This window comes from Ptiloglossa arizonensis, chromosome 2 (assembly GCF_051014685.1).
Source record: "Ptiloglossa arizonensis isolate GNS036 chromosome 2, iyPtiAriz1_principal, whole genome shotgun sequence".
Lineage (NCBI taxonomy): Eukaryota > Metazoa > Arthropoda > Insecta > Hymenoptera > Colletidae > Ptiloglossa > Ptiloglossa arizonensis.
Genome location: NC_135049.1, coordinates 28,269,411 through 28,291,507, shown reverse-complemented (window position 1 = coordinate 28,291,507; position 22,097 = coordinate 28,269,411). Strand labels below are relative to the sequence as shown.

General features: G+C 42.8%; 1 protein-coding gene across 4 annotated transcripts in view; it reads right to left on the bottom strand.

Moving 5' to 3' along the window:
* LOC143143190 (monocarboxylate transporter 10) overlaps nt 1-22,097 on the bottom strand; it is a 230,027-nt gene that overhangs the window by 17,463 nt on the left and 190,467 nt on the right. For all 4 annotated transcript variants that reach the window (XM_076304199.1, XM_076304198.1, XM_076304200.1 and 1 more), the window contains exons 7-8: nt 21,038-21,206; nt 16,300-16,464 (exon numbers count right to left, since the gene is read on the bottom strand). In XM_076304199.1, the coding sequence (XP_076160314.1) occupies nt 16,300-16,464; nt 21,038-21,206 (334 nt within the window). The remainder of the gene's footprint in view (nt 1-16,299; nt 16,465-21,037; nt 21,207-22,097) is intronic.

The window sequence follows — 22,097 nt, the reverse complement described above, 5'->3', positions numbered from 1 at the left end:
TCTACTCTCTTCCGATCGGATACATTCCTCGTACGTTTTGTATCCGATGAATCAACGACGATTGCTACCTCGGCATCGAATATGTATAAAGAAGCTTCCGTGCGTTTTCCCGTGCATTCGCTCGAATCGGCAATAGACTTACACGACGAAATCGTCCGGGATCTCGTCTCAACTCTCCGGCCTGTTCTATCGTCGTCGTGGGACGAGAACCGGGATTTTTCGAGCGCAAAAAGCCTCGCTGGGAACAATAACAGTCTTCATTCGTCGCTTATTGCCGACTGAAACTCACGACGCCGCCTCTCGAGGAACGTTTACGACGCCAGCGTCGCTCCTTGAAATACATTGTTCCAACGGTTGTCATCTTGCAAACGTGTACTTATACGTATTATATATATACGTATACATATTATATATACACGTATACATATTATATATATACGTATAGATATTATATATATACGTATACATATTATATATATACGTATACATATTATATATATACGTATACATATTATATTAGGGGGACCGGAAAGTAATGTCGTTTCCTTACATTAAATTCAAACATAAATTTTTAACGAGTTTTTATTTTTAATCAATGATATAATCACCCTCATTATCAACAACCTTTTGCCATCTAGTGTGCAAATTTTCAATGCCGGATCGATAAAAATCAATTGGTTTTTGAGCAAAATATACAGAGATGGCATTTTGAATATCATCCAAATTTGCAAATCTTTTGCCACTTAGAAAGTGTTGAAGCGATCGGAATAAATGGAAATCCGATGGTGCAACATCGGGCGAGTATGGTGGGTGAGGCAGTACCTCCCACCCCAATTCATTAATTTTTGCCAAGGTTCGTCTTGCGCAGTGCGGTCTTGCATTATCGTCTTGCAGAATAACGCCTTTTCTGTTGACAATCGCTGGCCACTTTTCAATTAAAGATTTATTTACACGATCTAATTGTTCACAGTAAAGGTCTGCATTCACAGTCTGTCCAGGTTTCAGCACTTCAAAATGAACAACGCCGCGAATACTCCACCAAACACACAAAAGGGCCTTTTTGGGGTGTAAACCTGGCTTAGCAGTACTTTGTGGCGATTCATTTGGAGAGAGCCACTGCCTTTTGCGTTTTGGATTATCATAAATAACCCACTTTTCATCTCCGGTGATCAAGCGATCAAAAAACGTTTCTGTATTGTGCCGTTGAAGCAATAAGTTGCATGTGGTGGATCGGTTAGCCTTGTTCTCTTCGGACAGATTATGCAAGACCCAAACACCTGCTCTGCTTACTTTCCCAATCTGCTGCAAATGTTCTTGCATGGTCGACCAAGGTTGGTTAAGACTGTTTGACAATTCCTCGATTGTCTGACACGGATTTGCTTCCACTTCCGCACTTAACACGTCATTGTCTAACGTTGTTGATCTTCCTGATCGATACGAGTCGGAAAGATCAAAATTACCGGATTTGAACTTGGAAAACCACCTTTGGCATTTACGAACGTCTAACGCATTTGGATAAACATCGCAAATGTTTTTGGTAGCAACTGTTGCGTTACTACCCTTGCGAAACTCAAAAAGCATGCAATGCCGGATATGTACCTCTTCTGGTATTTGGCTGGCCATTTCACCCAAAATTGTAAAGAAAAATTTTAAATTTAATTATTTACAACTAAACAAGTCACTATAACCTCAGAATGTCTTTGCTACGACTTTAATGTACACAATGAGCTGACAAATGACAATCAAATAGTGACATGCGCAGAAACGACATTACTTTCCGGTCCACCTAATATATATACGTATACATATTATATATATACGTATACATATTATATGTATATATTTCTTAGGAAGAGAACGTATCGTCTTACGCAGCTCACGGTGTTATGGCACGATAAATAACAGGTGACGAGGTATTACGATCGTCGGGTAACACGGTACGGTATATCACACGGGTAACACGTGTCGCGTTAATACCGTACTTATACTACTCGGCTGACGTCGTTCCGTTTCGAAGCACGTGTAGCGGAAGTTCTCGCCCGGGAGTTAATGGTTTCATTGTTTCAGTCGCGGAACACGATTAAATTCCGCGTCTTCCTGTTACCTAGCTAACGAACAGCCGTTACACGCGTTTTTTACGATCCTTTCGGCTTTATTGGACGCGCGAAATTTACGATGATATTTTACGCCCGTTTCCACGAATTTCCACCGGCACGCCGCACTCTTGCTCCGCTTTTCCGCGTTCTCGACGCGCGTATCATGCCGGTTCGTTTCTCGAGATCACCGCTAGTTCCTCGATATCGCGATACTCGAGACACGATAACCGTCCAACGCGGTAACTCGATAAGTTTCCACGTATCGCCGAAAACGTCGATCTTCCCAACTCGGATCACGTTTCGCGGGCAACTCGTCGTCTTTCGATTTCGTTCCGTGTACACGATCCACGGATGTTCCGTTCTACTTCGAGCTCGAAATTCAAACGAGCTACGGACGCGTAAATAACTCGTCCACGAGGATCGTTAACCTAATGAACTCTTCGTTTAACGTAATTAAACGGACCGTGAGTAAGTGGATAGCGGTGGACGATCCCGGTGCGTGAATTCGAACGAAATTTTCACGATGGAAAGACACGTCTCGGTTACGGTTTCTCTGGTATCTTCGCTGCAACCATTGCACTCTCTTCTGACGTTGCATTGGTGAGGACCACCTAGCGCGCCGATAAGACCGCCATAAACACCAGGATCATCGATAACCAAAAATCGTGTACATAAGCCGCCGCTCTCTGAATAAATATTCATTGATTGTTCCACCTTAGTCAAACGTGAATCTCTGTTCGTCACCCGCTACGCATCTTTTAATTGTTACACCGGTTCGTCGTTATACATTCTACGGAAGTGTTTCGTTGAAGCAGCCATTTTCGCTAGTCGATGAATTCTCTACGGAGGTATTCGCCTAAAGCAGTGAATTTCGGTAAACATTCAATTATTCTACGGAGTGAAGAATTAGTTGAGTCGTTTTCATTTAAGTGCTTCTGTTGCGATCCCGTGAATTTTAATGCGAGTGGAAGAAACTCTAGTGTTTATATTTTTGTTCGTTGCTCCGATACGGTCCCGTGACACATGCATCGACGAGACTATACTGTCCTTTTGAGATATAGGGTGTCCCAATCATCACCGGTCGATTTATTTCCCCGAATTCTGAGCGTTGAAGATCATGATTCTTCGTAAAATGCTCGAATAATTTACACGCGTTCTTTCACCGTGTACTTTTCCACGATTAATTTCCCATCTGTCTAGACGACGTGTGTTGAATTTCAGGTCGATCGGTTTGACGTGTTAGAAATAATGTGGAATTCAAATCGACCGGTGACGATTGGGACGCTCTGTAGATAAATCACTGTTGCACTTGGTGCAACAACTTCGATACCAAAGTCTGAAAAAACCTCCAGTTATAAGAGTAATCGATTTTTGCATAATTTTAATACGAGTTCGGAATAAAACTAATCAAAAGATCGAGTTAAACAAGACGATGAACATTCTCTACGAGTCACTGAACATGGTTAACCTTCCAAACTCTTCGTTTAACGTACTTAAACAAGTGTAACAAAGTAGATGATCTCATTACGCGAACTCGAACGAAATTTCCTCGAAAAATCAATCCCCCTTCGCGGTTACCAGACGGTGGATAATTGATCGATCATTACCAATCGTCCAATATGTGGCAAATCGCGATGGTAATTTGTTAGGCGGTTGGAAAGGTGGAGAGAAAAATCTTTCCACGGAGGGTGGGTGTGGTTTCCTCGCGTTCGATGTATTTCCGACACTAGTGATGTTTCATCGATCGGTGACGGTGATTGGCTCGATCATTGATCGATGGAACGTCGAGCGTCGTGTTTGATCGATGATGGCGATCATTCGACCGGACACGGGTTCTGTCGTCTCCGCGTTGCTTGTGTCGTTTCGTCTTCGGATTAATGCTCCCCTTCTTCGTTAAAAATCTTTCCTCTCTGTTTCTCGGCATTCCTGTGTCTCGGTCAGGCTCGTTTCTATTCACGGTGATACAGCACGGTGTCAGATTTGTGGCGGCGCTACCCACACTTGCCGCCAGAGGGAAACTCACCACCAACCGTTTCCCGCAAGTTCCCGTACCTGCTCCGATCGGTATATATACGATCTCTTACCGATCTCCCAATGTCTAGACGTATAAGGCAGGGCCTGCTAGGATGCCTTACCGACGAGTCCACTAGCAGGCCCGGGATGAAACGTTCTTGTGACGGCGCTACCTACACTTGCCACCAGAGGGAAACTCACCACCAACCGTTTCCCGCAAGTTCTCGTACCTGCTCCGATCGCTATATATACGACCTCTTACCGATCTTCCAATGTCAATAATCCCAATAAGGCAGGGCCTGCTAGGATGCCTTACCGACGAGTCCACTAGCAGGCCCGGGATGAAACGTTCTTGTGGCGGCACTACCCACGCTTGCCACCAGAGGGAAACTCACCACCAACCGTTTCCCGCAAGTGCCCGTACCTGCTCCGATCGCTATATATACGACCTCTTACCGATCTTCCAATGTCCCGGCGTATAAGGCAGGGCCTGCTAGGATGCCTTACCGACGAGTCTACTAGCAGGCCCGGGATGAAACGCTTCTCCCCACTTCCTTATATTTCCGTTCTCTCCCCTTCCTCGCGTACCTTTAAATCCAGAGCCGCCAAAGTGGTGACCCCGTCTAGGAACAAACGCAACCTTCTGGACAACAGCACAGTAGCAGTAGAGGTGCAGCACAAGACGATGGAAGGAACGCAACGTAAAGGCCGATTTCCGTTAATCCCCCTCTCCTAGGGTTGACTTCTCGACCTGCCAGCGACGACACGAACGCTATACTCCCGGCTAACCATCAGGATCAACCCCAGGAGGACAGCAGGCAGCTTTAGTCGACATTATTCACCGACCACACGGATGCGTTTCAGAAATACCGGTACGCTCACGCATCAACGTCGGACAACAAGCAAAAACGCGGCTTGAGCAAACGATGCTCGCCACGCGTATTCCGTAATCGACAGCTGGGCCTTACTACGAAAAAGAAGCATTCTTCTCTTCCACCGCTCTGGACAACCTCCTCCTGTGCCTGTTGTGCCACCGAACAACGGAACAAATAGCTACGCCACTGGGACATCAGGACGGAACTTCAAAGTATCGTTTACCACTGGTAAGGGGGTTATGTGGCGGCACTACCCACGTTTGCCACCAGAGGGAAACTCACCACCAACCGTTTCCCGCAAGTTCCCGTACCTGCTCCGATCGGTATATATACGACCTCTTACCGATCTTCCAATGTCCCGGCGTATAAGGCAGGGCCTGCTAGGATGCCTTACCGACGAGTCCACTAGCAGGCCCGGGATGAAACGCTTATCCCCACTTCCTTATATTTCCGTTCTCTCCCCTTCCTCGCGTACCTCTAAATCCAGAGCCGCCAAATTCTCCCCACTTCCTATTTCCGTTATCCTCTTACACACGTTTCAATACAGCACGGTGTCAGATTTATCGCGTGCGTGGGACAGCGCAGCAACGTTGCGCGAAAAATCCCGTGGGCGCGTTACCTTGGCAACGGTAACTAACGTGGGCGTCGGTGATCCACCACGTGTATTCCATGGTACACAGCTACGCGTACGCGTCGCGATACCTCGCAACCTAGATTCCCTAGTGGTGGGAACTTCGGTGTCGGGAGTTCTCGCGCGAGAACTCCCGGAACGCCTTTGAGCGAAGAAGAGGAGGAGAGGAGGAGCGAGTCACATTGAAAATCGTGAACGGAATTAATTCCTACTCTCGGTTATTATTGTTGTTGTTTCGGTAGCTCCGTACTCGAGACTCGAAGAAACCGAACTGGCCGCGCGGCTGCAAGAGTTAATTTCAACTTTTTCCGAACTGTCCGACCGTACGAGCCGTTCTACTCGTTCGGCGGTCCGTATTCCCTTTGTCGGGCCGCACGCGTTTCAATTCCACTTGTCCGACGGTGTAGCACGTTCCCGTTCTACCGCGACTCGACCGACACCGATTCCATTCGTCTTGAAACGCAGAGACTCGTTGCACTTGTCCGATACGGTACGCGACACGTTCCACTTGGGAGAGAGGCGTGGAAAGTTCACCGACCACTCCGGCTACGATTCTCTACTTGTCCGTTCGCGGTTGCGTTCAGACGAAGTTGGAACGATAGATTTTCTAGGAATTATCTAATCTGTGCTGGGTGGTTATAAAAGAAGAGTGAATAAAGTTCGAGGATGGACGTGTATCGAATTAGGTAGTAGTAGGAACGAGACATTGACAAAATACACAATTAATGACTAGGTTGGCTAGGCTGACTACGGTGACCACGGTGACTGCGCTGACTGCGCTGACTCCTCTGACTCCTCTAACTCCGCTGACCACGCTGACCACGGTGACCACGGTGACCACGGTGACTATGCTAACTACACTGACCACAGTGACCACGCTGACTATACTAACTACGCTGACTCCGCTGACTCCGCTGACCACGCTGACCACGGTGACTATGCTAACTACACTGACCACAGTGACCACACTGACTATACTAACTACGCTGACTCCGCTGACTCCGCTGACCACGCTGATCACACTGGCTACGCTGACTCCGCTGACCACGCTGATCACACTGGCTACGCTGACTCCGCTGACTCCGCTGACTCCTCTGACTCCTTTGACTACGCTGACCACGATGATCAGGCTGATCACGCTGACTACACTGACTACGCTGACCACGGTGACCACGGTATCTGTGCTAATTACATTGACTTCGCTGACTACACTGACCACGGTGACTGCGTTGACTGCGCTGACTCCTCTGACTCCGCTGACTCGTCTGACTGCACTGACCACGCTGAACACGGTGACCACGCCCACTATGCTAACTACGCTGACTCCGCTGACTACACTGACCACGCTGACCACGCTGATCGCGCTGACCACGCTGATCGCGCTGACCACGTTGACTACGCTATTCTTCCTTAACGCGACACGATACCCTTCGACGATTTTCCAACAATTACTGCCCTTGACTGCTCTAAACGCTCTTCTTTCGCACCTTATATCCTCACACGCATTCACTCCCTTCCATTCTAATTCTTAATCTCCCTCACTCAATGCGTCTGGTCACGCACGCCGAAAATTTCCCAGCGTCAAGCTATCTCAATCGCTCTTCTTTCACATTTCACTCCGGACTATACGCAATCCCTTTCATTCTCACGCATTCTCACACATTCAATTACTTCGAGGGCGTAATTTAAATCCCGGTGAACAGTCAAAGTACAAGTTTCGTTCGGTCTTATCGAGACTCGTGTCTTGACGAAATTAATTAGAACGAAGTTTTCGTTTCCATTGTTTGGAATCTGAATTAATTGCACAGTTTCGACGACGTTTCGACGATTTCGAAGGAAATTGAAGGTTCGTCGTTCGAGGTTGTATTTTATTCCGCTAGTGGTGTATTATGCGGAACGCATTGTCGAATGATTAGAAAACGAACGAGAACGAAATTTAGTAATTAAGAACGAGCTTCGTCGGATCCGATAGCCTCGTGAATAGCGCGAACGAGGAAATTATGGAAAACGAAACTCGAATCGTTAGCAACGACTCGTATTACGCACGGGGCGCAACAGCGAGTTTGGATTTGAGTCTTTCCGTTTCGGAAATTAGAGAAAATGAAATTGTATCGTCGCTGGCTAATGCAAGCTGGCGGTAATTAGGTGAACTCTGGCCGCCTCGTTGTCGGGAATATTTACGTAACAGCGGAGAAAACTAAATTGAATCGTTGGAGGTGATTTCTGTTTCGCGGAAATGTACATGTTGAATAAGTGTTTGGAAAATTGGGAAAATCGTTACGAATGGAATATTTTTCTCGCTGTAAACTTTTACACTATACTTACGCGAGAGAATTGATTATGGACACTTTGATTTTTCGAATAATTAATATTTCGTTTCTCCCGATTGTGTAAATAGCAATTGTAACACTAATTTGTCGATAAGTGTTTGGAAAATTGGGAAAATAGTTACGAACGGAATATTTCTTTACTTGCATTACGCGAGAATATCGATTATTATCACTCTGATCTCTCGAACAATTAATATTTCGTTTCTCTCGATTATATAGATCGCCATTATGGCACTAATTTGTCAATAAATGTTTGGAAAATTTGGAAAATAGTTACGAACGGAATATTTCTTTACTTGCAAACTTTTATGCAATACTTGTGCGAGAGTATCGATTATTATCACTCTGATTTCTCGAACAATTATTATTTCGTTTCTCTCGATCGTGTAGACAGCAATTGTGACACTAATTTGTCGATAAGTGTTTGGAAAATTGGGAAAATAATTACGAACGGAATATTTCTTTACTTGCAAACTTTTACACGATACTTATACGAGAATATCGATTATTTTCACCCCGATTTCTCGTGCAATTAATATTTCCTCTCTCCAGCCATAAATGGCCATCGCGACACTACTTAATTCGTACTGTTTTTATTTCTCGCGACACTACTTAATTCGTACTGTTTTTATTTCTCGCGACACTACTTAATTCGTACTGTTTTTATTTCTCGCGACACTACTTAATTCGTACTGTTTTTATTTCTCGCGACACTACTTAATTCGTACTGTTTTTATTTCTCGCGACACTACTTAATTCGTACTGTCTTTATTTTTCGCGACACGACAGTTCGAGTGCATTTCGATGATCCAATCCGCGAAGAAACACACGGTCTTGTGTATTGCACCTGCAATGCAGTAGCTTCGCGGTAAATCCCGGATCACCTGTCTAGGGGTTGAGAGAAGCATTAGGGCGCCACTAAACACCTGGAATCGTGTCTGCTCTCTGACAATTAGGCTATCTTAATGCCGCAACAGGTCATTTATCGCGGCAGACTGAATCTCGATAATGCACGCCAACTCTCCATTAAATAAAGTCTCGTCTCGTGCCAACAGCGATTCGGATACACACACCTCGGTAAGCGCAAACTGAACGAGGTAAACATTTTCGAAAATACACAGACGATAGAACTCCGTAACGGTTTCGAAGCGTCGATTATTTATTTGCCATCGGTTTGGTAAAATAATTAAATTAAAAATAATTCGTCTCGCTTCATCGTGCCACGGAAAATCAATTCCAAATTTCAGGAAGTGAATGTATACACTCCAGGCACCCGGAAGGAACCTCCGACTTGAGACGATAACACGTTCCAGGATACTCCGAGGGAAGTTCCTAAGATATCTTATCCCTTGGCCAGATTCAAAGGTTTCCTCGAACCTTGTTTCGGTTTCCTTTTCGTTCCTCTGATTCTCGAAATGTAATTATCGGCGCACCCCCTAGATCGAAGTTACGATTTCGTTTCGTTTAATTAACACGTTGACGCGTGAAAAGTAAAAATGGTCTATCGTTACTGCGTGGTATCTGCAATGACAGTAACATTGTTTAAAGTTTTAGTATTTAACATAGTATCGAGGTTTCGTTAGTATTTAGCTTACTATCGAGCTTTCTTTTGCATTTATCTTAGTGCTGAGCTTGCTTTAGTATTTAGTTTAGTATCGAGCTTTTGTTAGTATTTAGCTGAGTATCGAGCTTTCGTTAGTATTTAGCTTAGTATCGAGCTGTCGTTAGTATTTAGCTTATTATCGAGCTTTTTTTGGCATTTATCTTAGTATTGAGCTTTCTTTAGTATTTAGCCTAGTACTAAGCTTTCTTTAGTATTTAGCTTAGTATCGAGCTTTCTTTAGCATTTATCTTAGTGTTAAGCTTTCTTTAGTATTTAGTTCATCATCGAGCTTTTTAAGTATTTAGTATTTAGCCTAGTATTAAGCCTACTTTGGTACTTACTTTAGTATTGAGCTTCTTTAATATTTAGCTTAGTATCGAGCTTCCTTTAGAATGTACCTTCGTATTGAACTACCTTTAGAATGTACCTTAGTATTGAGCTTCCTTTGGTACTTACCTTAGTATTGAGCTTCTTTAATATTTAGCTTAGTATCGAGCTTTCGTTAGTATTTAACCTAGTATCGAGCTTTCGTTAGTATTTAGCTTAGTACCGAGCTGTCGTTAGTATTTAGCTTATTATCGAGCTTTCTTTAGCATTTAGCTTAATTTCGAGCTTTCTTTGATATTTATCTTAGTATTGAGCTTCCTTTAGTATTTAGCTTTGTACTGAGTTTTCTTTAATATTGAGCTTAGTACTAAGCTTTCTTTAATATTTAGCTCAGCATCGAGCTTTTTTAGTATTTAGCATTTAGTCTAGTATTAAGCTTCCTTTGGTACTTACCTTAGTATTGAGCTTCTTTAATATTTAGCTTAGTATCGAGCTTCCTTTAGTATTTCCCTTAGTATCGAGCTTCCTTTAGTATTTACTTTAGTATTGAGTTTCCTTTAGTATTTACCTTAGTATCGAGCTTCCTTTAGTATTTACCTTAGTATCGAGCTTCCTTTAGTTTTCACCTTAGTATCGAGCTTCATTTGGTATTAACCTCAGTATCGAACTTCCTTCAGTATTATCTATAAGCACGTTAGTATCCCAGCAAGTATTGAGCTTCCTTTCTTACAAAACGCTTTAAAGAGACCTCGTAAGTTCGAAGCGCCAGTCGTCATTAGTGACCACCGTTCAAAGTGTTGAAAACATTTCCAAACCTTTTTCATCTTCTTAGTGCGTGTCGACGCTCGCTCGAGAATCGATCCATTAACGCGATTAAGAGGCCCGTGGCGAACTTTCCTCGATCTCTCGAATCGAGAGAGTTGCTCGTTGGATCGTTGCGCGTTGTTTCGTCGATTTCGAGATCCACGTTTGTACCCGTGTCACGTGATCGGTTCGCAAAACAAACTCGTCGACGTTCTCCCAATGTGTCGAAATCGGGACTCGCGACAAACCGGTCCCATCGACCGGTTACGTTCGCGCGCAGAGAGGAAAAGAATCTGAAATTATTTTCGGCCGAAATTCACCGAACAACACCGTTTCAATAACGTTCTCGGTGGCCACTGGGGAAACGAGCGTCGACGCGCACAGCGTCGAAGCGAGCGAGCGACAAAACCGTGCTCGCGCCGAAAGAGCAATTTTATCCGCGGCGCGTGGACGAGTTTCGCTATAGGAAATTTCATTCGCTACAATTTACGTCGGACATTGTTGTTCGTCGATACTTGTCGAACACCCCCGCTCTGATCTTTGTTTATCCGTTTACGTCCCGCCGCGGGACAGTGGCGGTCGTTTCCTTCCACGAGACAATCGGTTTTAGTCGACGAGAGGCAAATAAAAAATAAAAAAAAAAAAGAACGAAAAAGGAAAAAAAAAAAGAGAAGAAACGCGCACGTATACGAAGCGGGTGCATTGATATTTGATATCGTCGTAACATCGCTGCTCGATTCGGTTGTATCGCAATCGGAGATTACAAACCCTTTGTTAAATATCGAGCGATTGTCTATCCGTTTACAGATCAGGGGACGGTTACTCCTGTGTAAATCGTTTGTTTCGCGGAGAGGTTCCTTTGTGCGTGATCAACGGGAAGAAAATAACGAGTCGACCCGTTTCGGATACCGATACACCGACGAAATCAAATTTACGGTCTCCTTTCACCGACGAGATCCAATCATTTTTACCAATCGATTTCCCTCCTATACCAACCGTCCTCTACAAATCGTCCGGACCGGTGCTAACTCATTCTAATTGTCGGATTAGATGCTCCAATTCTCGAACTACGTACGGACCTCGTAAACTATACTGCGAGCCTCGCCTGACAAGATACCGATCGCGTAGAACGCACTGCGGAATTATTCCACTTATCTGACCAACCGCGATCCTATTCTACTCGTCGATACGAACACCGCTGCATTTTACTTATTCGACCGAGATTCTATTCTACTTGGGCCTGTTACGAGTCTGTTCCATTTGTTTATTCATAGATACAATTATCGTTTTATTTGTTATTTTGTGAGGAATTATTCCACTTGTCTGACCAACCGCGATCCTATTCTACTCGTCGATACGGACACCGCTGCATTTTACTTATTCGATCGAGATTCTATTCTACTTGGGCTTGTTACGAGTCTGTTCCATTTGTTTATTCATAGAAACAACTACCGTTTTATTTGTAATTTTGTGAGGAATTATTCCACTTGTCCGACCAATCACGATCCTATTCTACTCGTCGATACGGACACCGCTGCATTTTACTTACTCGATCGAGATTCTATTCTACTTGGGCCTGTTACGAGTCTGTTCCATTTGTTTATTCATATAAACGACTACCGTTCTATTTGTAATTTTGCGAGGAATTATTCCACTTGTCCGACCAATCACGATCCTATTCTACTCGTCGATACGGACACCGCTGCATTTTACTTACTCGATCGAGATTCTATTCTACTTGGGCCTGTTACGAGTCTGTTCCATTTGTTTATTCATAGATACGTCTACCGTTCTATTTGTAATTTTGCGAGGAATTATTCCACTTGTCTGACCAACCGCGATCCCATTCTACTCGCTAACCAGCGAATTTGAACACTAGCTTTACCAACCAGTCAAAATGACTGGTTTCAACTACTTTCATAATAAAATTTATTTAAAATTCCGTGGTAAGTTTTCTGAAGTTCTAATATTAAGTATTCGTTCAATATTCTGTTCTACTTGGGCCTCTTAGAAATTTGTTCCACTTGTCTGACCAGGCGCGAGCATATTCTACTCGCTGACGCAGAACCAGTGAATTTTAAGTATTCGTTCAATATTCTATTCTACTTGGGTCTGTTACAAAATTTGTTCCACTTGTTTATTTATAGATGGTACGTTTCACCAGTCGAATGAACACGGTTTTAACGCGCTTGTCACTCCGTGTAGCACATTTACTCTCCCGAACGACTACGATTCTATTCGTAATTCCGTAAGGAATTATTCCACTTGTCTGACCACCCACGATCATATTCTACTCACCGACACAGAACCAGTGAATTTCAACACCAGCTTTACCAACCAGTCGAAACGACTGTTTCCAACTGCTTTTATAATAAAATTTACTTTAAATTCCATGGTATGTTTCCCGAAGTTCTAATGTTAAGTATTCGTTCAATATTCCATTCTACTCGGGCCAGTTGCAAATTTGTTCCACTTGTCTATTCATAGGTGGTACCGGTCGACCAGACACGATTCTATCGTGCTTGTCATTCTATGCAGTGCGTTTTAATCTCTCGAACCACTACGTAATTCTACTCCATAAGGAATTATTCCACTTGTCTGACCACGCACGATCCTATTCTACTCACCGACGCAGAACCAGTGAATTTCAACACCAGCTTTACCAACCAGTCGAAACGACTGTTTCCAACTGCTTTTATAATAAAATTTACTTTAAATTCCATGGTATGTTTCCCGAAGTTCTAGTGTTAAGTATTCGTTCAATATTCCATTCTACTCGGGCCAGTTGCAAATTTGTTCCACTTGTCTATTCATAGGTGGTACCGATCGTCCGGACACGATTCTATCGTGCTTGTCATTCAATGCAGTGCGTTTTAATCTCTCGAACCACTACGTAATTCTATTCCGTAAGGAGTTATTCCACTTGTCTGACCACTCGCGATCCTATTCTACTCACTGACGCAACACCGTTGTATTTCAACGCGTTCGGTCGTGATTCCGTTCTACTTGGGCCCGTTACGAATTTATTCCACTTGTCTATTCATAGGTGGTAGGTTTTACCGGCCGAGCAGACGCGATTTTATCGCGCTTGTCACTCCGTGTAGTACATTTTACTCTCGGCGCGCGTGTACGGACGACTATCGTCCTACTTGTAATGCTGTAAGGAACCTATTCTTCGTGTCTGCTCCCAGACCGTCCTGTTCCACTTGTTGGACACACGTTAACGTATATACATCCTGTTCGCGCAGATAGGGACCCAGTCTCACGATCTTTTCTACTCGTGGGGCGAACTCTAACGAAATTATTTCTTTTCTCGTTCGTTCGCAACCGCCCTTATTCTACTTCCTCGACCGTCACGATCTCCTAACACACTTGTCCGTTTCTCGAGAATTATATTATCCAGCACGATCGTGGATTCGTTTCGCTCATTTCTTAGCAGAGGATACTGTACCACTTGTTGGCCGACCAATAACCTATTCTAATTGCGAGCTCCTATTGGATCGTTTTATCGCGAACCAGGGATCTGTATAGACCTAATTCACCTGTTTCTCTGTACAGTAGGCTTCTTCATTGATGAACGACCAAGGGCTTGTTACGTCCGCTACGTAATGTCCTACTTGTCTCGGTGTATACAGCTCTATTTCCCTGTTTAGACACTGAGTTATGCTACTCGTCTGTCCGTACACGAAACTATCCTACTTCCCTGACGAGGTGCTCTTCGAGATCGGGTAAATTGCTAGCGTATTATCGCGATATTCCATTTGTTTTACAGATACGTTCTCGACGAATCTTTCTCGACGGTTTTCGATTAATTTTTCAATACATCGCTGCATTCGGGCTTGTAAAAAAGAATATCTGTAAGATCGAAGCAGTAAAAATTGTGTCAACAACGGAGCAATCGATACTGTGTTAGACACTCTGCAATATTGTCAAATAATCGGGGAATGTAACGCGCGATCGATAACCCGATTTATTTCACTGTCGTATCGGGCACAGTCGAAACAATCGGTGTTTTATCAGTTTAAATACAAAACGTTATTTCAATAAATCCCTTTCACCTGCAAAGAGAAATGTTCTAATCAGATTACCAACTATTCCAATCAATATTTTATTAGACACTTTGCAACGCGGTTAAAAAATCGGAAAATATAATATTCAGCGATCGATAATCCGATTTGTTTTGCTATCGTGTCGAGCACAGTCGACACTATTTTACCAATTGGAATACAAACTATTATTTTACTAAATCTCTTTCACCTCCAATGAGAAATGTTCTAATCAGATTACCAACAATTCCAATCAATATTGTATTAGACACTTTGCAACGCGTTTAAAAAATCGGAAAACATTATATAATTTGATTTATTTTATTATAGGGCCCAGTCGAAACTATTTTACCAATTGGAATACAAACTATTATTTTACTAAATCTCTTTCACCTGCAAAGAGAAATGTTCTAATCAGATTACCAACTATCCCAATCAATATTGTATTAGACACTTTGCAACGCGTTTAAAAAATCGGAAAACATTATATAATTTAATTTATTTTACTATTGGGCCCAGTCGACACTATTTTACCAATTCGAATACAAACTATTATTTTATTAAATCTTTCACCTGTAAAGAAAAATTTTCTAATCAGATTACCAACTATTCCAATTAATATTGTATTAGACACTTTGCAACTCGTTTAAAAAATCGGAAAACATTATATAATTTAATTTATTTTACTATTGGGCCCAGTCGACACTATTTTACCAATTCGAATACAAACTATTATTTTATTAAATCTCTTTCACCTGCAAAGAGAAATGTTCTAATCAGATTACCAACTATTCCAATCAATATTGTATTAGACACTTTGGAACGTGTTTAAAAAATCGGAAAATATTATATAATTTGATTTATTTTACTATAGGGCCCAGTCGAAACTATTTTACCAATTCGAATACAAACTATTATTTTATTAAATCTTTCACCTGCAAAGAAAAATTTTCTAATCAGATTACCAACTATTCCAATCAATATTGTATTAGACACTTTGCAACGCGTTTAAAAAATCGTTAAACATATTATATAATTTGATTTATTTTACTATCGGGCCCAGTCGACACTATTTTACCAATTGGAATACAAACTATTATTTTACTAAATCTCTTTCACCTCCAATGAGAAATGTTCTAATCAGATTACCAACAATTCCAATCAATATTGTATTAGACACTCTGCAACGCGGTTAAAAAATCGGAAAATGTAATATCCAGTGATCGACAATTTGATTTAATTTGCTATCGGGCCGAATCGACAGCGTTTCACCGATTCGGATGCAAACCGTTATCAAAGATCGAAACGAGTCACGGCGAAAGGAACACCATTGGAAATATTCGCGTCGCTGGGAACGATACACCGTCGAGGCTAGAATAGATCGAACCGGTGCAAGACTATCGAGCAAATTGGCAATCAAATACATTCGCCCGTGGGACAGGGCAGTGATTTCCCGAGCAACGCTCCGTACACGGACAACAAACATCGTCGACGCGGCGATGGAAGCCAAGCTCCTCTATCGAGCGCATCGTCGCTTCGTCGACGTAGCCCAGGAAATACAAGTAATAACTTACCCGACAGCCTCCCTGTAGAAGACGCTGAAGAGTACTATTCCCACTCCCGCGCCAGCTTGCACGACCATCTCGACGAACTCTCGTCGTTTTCTGAAGTAATGGCCCAGCACCAGACCGGCAGTTTCTCTCACGAGGCCAGCACCGGTACCCAGCACCAGCCCGTAGCTGTTACATTTTGCAAAAGTGAATCGTTTGAGTTTCCAGCAAACGGCGGTGGGGTTCGCGCGCGCATCGACCAAGGGAATCGGTTGACGATTCTTACAGATAGGGGAACGAGAGTGAAACGTTTCGGACAGGTGCACCGTTCCGGAGGATACCGGGACACGGAATCGGATTAAAGTTTGAAGAGCGTTTGGGATTTACGACCGCGCGCTGGGACGCTTCGAGAGAAATCGGGAAACGGTATTATTAATTATTCAATTCGAGAAATTCGTGCGGGGTATGCACGCCTTGGGGAGTTTTGTCACGGGGAATAAATAAACGACGGATTTCCTCGAGAGGTGATTACAGTAAATAAAGGATAGTATTGTGAGGAAGGTACGGTTATTCGGACGAATAAACGACGCGTTTCCTCGAGAGGTGATTATAGTAAATCGAAGGATAATTTTCTGCGAAAGAAATGATTAATGAAATAATTGATATCCTCGGAAGGTGATTAGAATAAATCAAGGATAGTTTTACGCGAGAGCAATTATTTTAGGATTAGTAGAAATATTGATATTGAAATTGGAACGTTGGTTGAGATTAATGGAGTTTGTGGATTCTTTCTTGAGGATTCAGGGTCTATGGTTTTGGGTATATGGCTTCATCGAACGTTTCTCGGAAGAATGTATGCGCAAGGTGTTACGAATTAATGTTCAAATTTCGATCGAACGGATCCTCGGTTCTCCGCTCATGTTCCCGAGCGAGGATGGATAGTCCGCTGGCACGAGAACGTTAGGATCGAGTTAGACAGGAATAAAGTTAGATTCTCAATTCGTTGTCGAGGTTCACCGCAGTGTCCAATTCGCTGCACGTTGCTCACCGCGGATGCTTGACTGAAACGTGTTAACCGTTTGAGTCCCAGGGGGTTATTGAAAAAACACTGTCGAAGAATCCCGAACCGTGTTTCCTCTAAACGAGTACGAGAAAACCCAAGCAGCGCGAGAGCGTTTCTTTTATTTTATAATCAGCCTGCTTGGGACTCAAACGGTTAAAAAAAGAGTTAGTAAAGTATTGGTCGAATTGTTGGATAGCGCAGTCATTTGTCTTTCAAACGAGCGCGATGATTTTCAACGATTTTATGGGCATTATAGTAGCGCAGGCTACTCGTCTGACCATGGACGGGGGTAATTCTACTTGTCTGAGTATAGCGGGCAATACTACTTGTCTGACCATAAACGAGATCAATACTACTTGTCTGATTATAGACGAGGGCAATACTACTTGTCTGACCAGAGGTGGGGCCGTACTACTTCTCTGACCAGGGACGGTGTTACATCACTTGTCTGACCACAATCATACTACTTGTCTGACCGCGGATGGGGTTATACTACTGTCCGGTCATGAATGTGTAAAACCACTTGTTTGATCATAGACGGTTATTCTACTTGTCTGACCATGGACGAGGGTTATACTACTTGTCCGGACATGAATGGGTAATACCACTTGTTTGATCATAGACGGGGTTATTCTGCTTGTCTGACCAGTGGACAGGGTGATATACTTGTCTCATCATAGATGAGGGTAATACTACTTGTCTGACCAGGGACGGAGTTACACTACTTGTCTGATCACAGACAGGGATCATACTACTTGTCTGACCACGGATAGGGGTTATACTACTTGCCAGGCCATGAGCGGACAATACCACTTGTCTGATCATAGACGGGATTATTCTACTTGTCTGATAATGGGCAGGGTAATATTACTTGTCTGATCATAGACGAGGGTAATACTACTTGTTTGGCCATAGGCGGGGTAGTACTATTTGTCTGATCATAGACCGGGTTCAAACAAGTGTAAATGCGAGTGTACAGTCAGAGAATTATGGATGTATGGTCAGACAAGTAGTCATGCGTGTATATGGTCAGACAAGTTGAAATGCGGATGTATGACCATAAATTTGACTTTAAAGGAGCAGTCCGGTGTTTTGGGAAAATTGTGGACCCTTTATCATTTTTGTTCTCCGCGAAGGAGTAATTGAACCGAAATGAAAATTCGTGTAACTTGTAAAACACAATTGAATCGCGCGCATATTATTTTCCCGTGACAATTTTTGACTTTGTTCTTTCCGAATGAAAAGAACGAACGCGCGAGATTTGAGGTAAGCTCGTTCAAATACACAGAATCGAGAATTTTTCTAATTTCGTAATCGAATTTCCAGGATGTATTCCCAGTACTGTGAACATTAAGAAAAAAATACTTAAAACTTCGATCCGAATTTACAGTCTTCTAAACGAAATTTTTTCCATCGCTTGTATCGATCTTTTTCGCGAGTTGCGGTCAAGGCTTTCAACGAAGACCGATCGTCTTCGATTAAGTCCCCGAAGGGTGGTATTTCAAGGGGAACGTTTCCTCGGTTCTCGGGTATTTGTTTGCCGTGTTCGTCATTTTTCACATTGTCGGGTGATTTTTGTTTGAGAAATAAATTAAATGCACCGTGAGTAAAAACCACAGCTTGGCGGTAAAGCCCGTTAATTTGTCTTGCGTTCGCTCCTGATGTAAAATTCAAAGGTACGCGTTAATTGCTCGAGAAAACAAATTCAGCGAAGAGGATCTCCCCTCGAAACACGAGATCCGAATTAACATGTTGACCGCCGTGCCAGTTTTCCATACTCAGGTATATCGACGACACTGTTTCGAACCGTGGTGTAAAAAGTATAAATATTCGATAATTTGTCGATCCACTTGTTACTTTATACTATATTATCAACGAGTGTAACGCTATTTAAAAGTTTACAAATATTGGAGTTCGTGTCTTGCAAACGCTCTAGAGAATTGTAACTTGCTTTGGAGTGGTCACTAGTGACCACCGTGGGAGACGTTCAACGCGTTAACCTGCAATCCAGGTTATCGATGTACACTTTCAATCGAAGCAAAAGGCGCGTGTAAACATTAATTCAAGAACGCTGGTATTACCGAGAAAATTAATTAACTGGAAACTCTACGGCTGAGCGAATACTACTTGTAGGTTGAAGGTTTGTAACTTGCGGAATCTCGCTCGGATCGTTTATAAATTATTTATCCTTTCTTTATGGAGTTTGTTCGAGTAAGTTATATTCGTGTTGCAGCGCGAACTTCGGGTATTTATAATGGTGCTCGTGAAAGCAATTTAGAAGTTATCGGAGTGAAATAACCGGAAACGGTATTTGTTACGGTATTATTCATCCGGGTGTACTATTTATCGAAACGAAGTCGAAAAGAGCGACGATAAATGCTACGAGGAACACGGTACGTACCCTTTCGCACCGTTGATTGTTTAAAACTCGTCCGGCACGTTTTTCGCCGGTGAATGAAAGCGGACGATGTTTCAAAAGGAAGTGGATCGACGTTTATTAGGCGCGTCTATTTTGAACGGTCTAAATATTTTTGGCAACAACTTGGAGCGTAAACTACAGTCCTCTGGAAAGTCTGGCATCACCCCCCGTTGCTATCAAAGGAATTGGCCAATTTTGCAGTTACGATGCGAATCCAGGGCGTCTAGGCTCTGCTGCTACTCACTCTCAAAGACCTCTGAACACGTGGCTCACGCTTCTAGGGTTACCGGTCACGGAGGCTTTATTCGAAACACGCTCGATTTTACGTTAAGTAGTCCCTCGTTTTGAGAAAATTAAATTCACCCGTTTCGTTCGTCGCGTTGTAAGCGAACAAAAAGAAAGCTTTCGTCGTGGTGTATTTTTTGAATCGTCAACAATTTTACAGTTCACTTGTTCGATCAAATACCGACCTTATTTTCCTTGTCCGGCATAATACTATCTCGTTCCACTCGACGAGTACAGAACCGATTCGTTCCACTTGTCCGACCGAGCACCGTTCCTGTTCTCGTCGGATTAGAGACTGTATCCATTCTACTTGACGAATTACAGACCGTCCTATTTCACTTATCAGATTAGACACTCTTCCTCCTCGACTCTTATACAATGTACAGATCCCATATACTATTTGTCTCGATAGATACCGTCTGCCTAATCTGTTTCAACGGTCTCCGTCCTTACGTCCGATCGCGAACAATCCCCGTTCCAATTTCATCGAGAACAGTTCGATATCGTAACGGGACGCACGGGCATAGACAGTGGATCGTATTATTTTCCAAAACCACAAATCGGCCAGTACACGGTATAAAACCCACTTTGAGAGATAATCTCGCGCGCAACGCAACGGTGATTACGATATTCGAAACAAATTAAATTATACAACAGGCTATAACCTACAGTCACTAATAACCCATGGTCGATGCGACGATAAATAATCAATCAAAAAAAAAAAAAAAGCAGTTTAATAATACTGGAAGCCTCGTTGTACGAATATTTTTGTCAATCGTTCGCGAGCAGATAATCTCGAGAAACGAATGCAATTATTGTACCTGCTGCTATCGGTGATGAATGCAAACAATTACAAAAAAAAATAGTGTCCTTCACGTTGAAACGTTATTCACGCGAAATTATTTGAAAGAACGGTTGAACGTTTTCTGCTCCGGTAACGAGCGATTCCACGTCACTGGGTCGTCGTTAAGATCATCGAGTGACTTCTTACTCACCTAAGGAGTACCTGGTGCAACTCGACGGCGAACGAGGTGAAGAGCGACGCCAATGCTAGCACGAGACCACCAATCACTGCCGTGAGCCTTGTACTTCCTCGACGACACGCGCCGACGACCAATGGCGCCGAACCACGGGAAACCGCAGCACTCAACGCCCCCACCCACGCTGAAACGTTAATTCGATAGTTACTTTGGGCCACGCAGACAAACACCCGTAGGGAGGGGGAGGCTTGCGCAGCGGAAACTTTCCACACCGCGTGTATCTTTACCGAATACGCGTAAACAGCCACCGGCAACAGTGGCGTGTTACTGGGAAATTTGATCGTCGATTCCAAGTCTTTGCCAAAATTACCCGCTCAGCTTTCTTACGCGTATTACGCTAATGTGGAATATTTACCTAATTTCGTAGGTGTTCGTGGAACGGAAAGTTTTGGAAAATATTTAGGTACTTGGGCCGGAATTGCAGTGGCGTCGCGTAAGGACAAAATCGTTGGAAATCGACTAAGAAAGGAAACATGGTTTAATTTCTGATCCAAAAATTTCTGAAATTTAATGTATTTGTGGAGAACGTTGTAAGTGTCAATATTGAAGATTTGATTTTTCCTCGAAAAATTTCCTATGTTGTAAGTTTCTTTTTTCACTAGAAAAATTAGATTTCTGGCATTTGAATCTTTTTACGCACTCTTCGATTTTATTTACGATTAAATCTAAGCGTTGGATACCTACAGATGAACGTAAATCAATAACCGAAATTTTTTCTACAAGAAGACACGAATCGAAACAAAATTTACACACGATTGAAGACTGTGGAGAACAATTGAAAATTCCATTTCTCAAGAAATTTCCTACACTGTACATTTCTTCTTTCTCTTGAAAAATTATATTTCTAGCACTCGCATTATCTTCCACAAATATTCCTACAATTAAATCAATGCATTGAATACTTACAGATATACGTAAATCAATAACCGAAATTTTTTCTACACGATTAAAAACTGTAGAAAACAATGCAAGTGCAAAATCGAAAATTCCATGTCTCCAAAAATTTCCTACACTG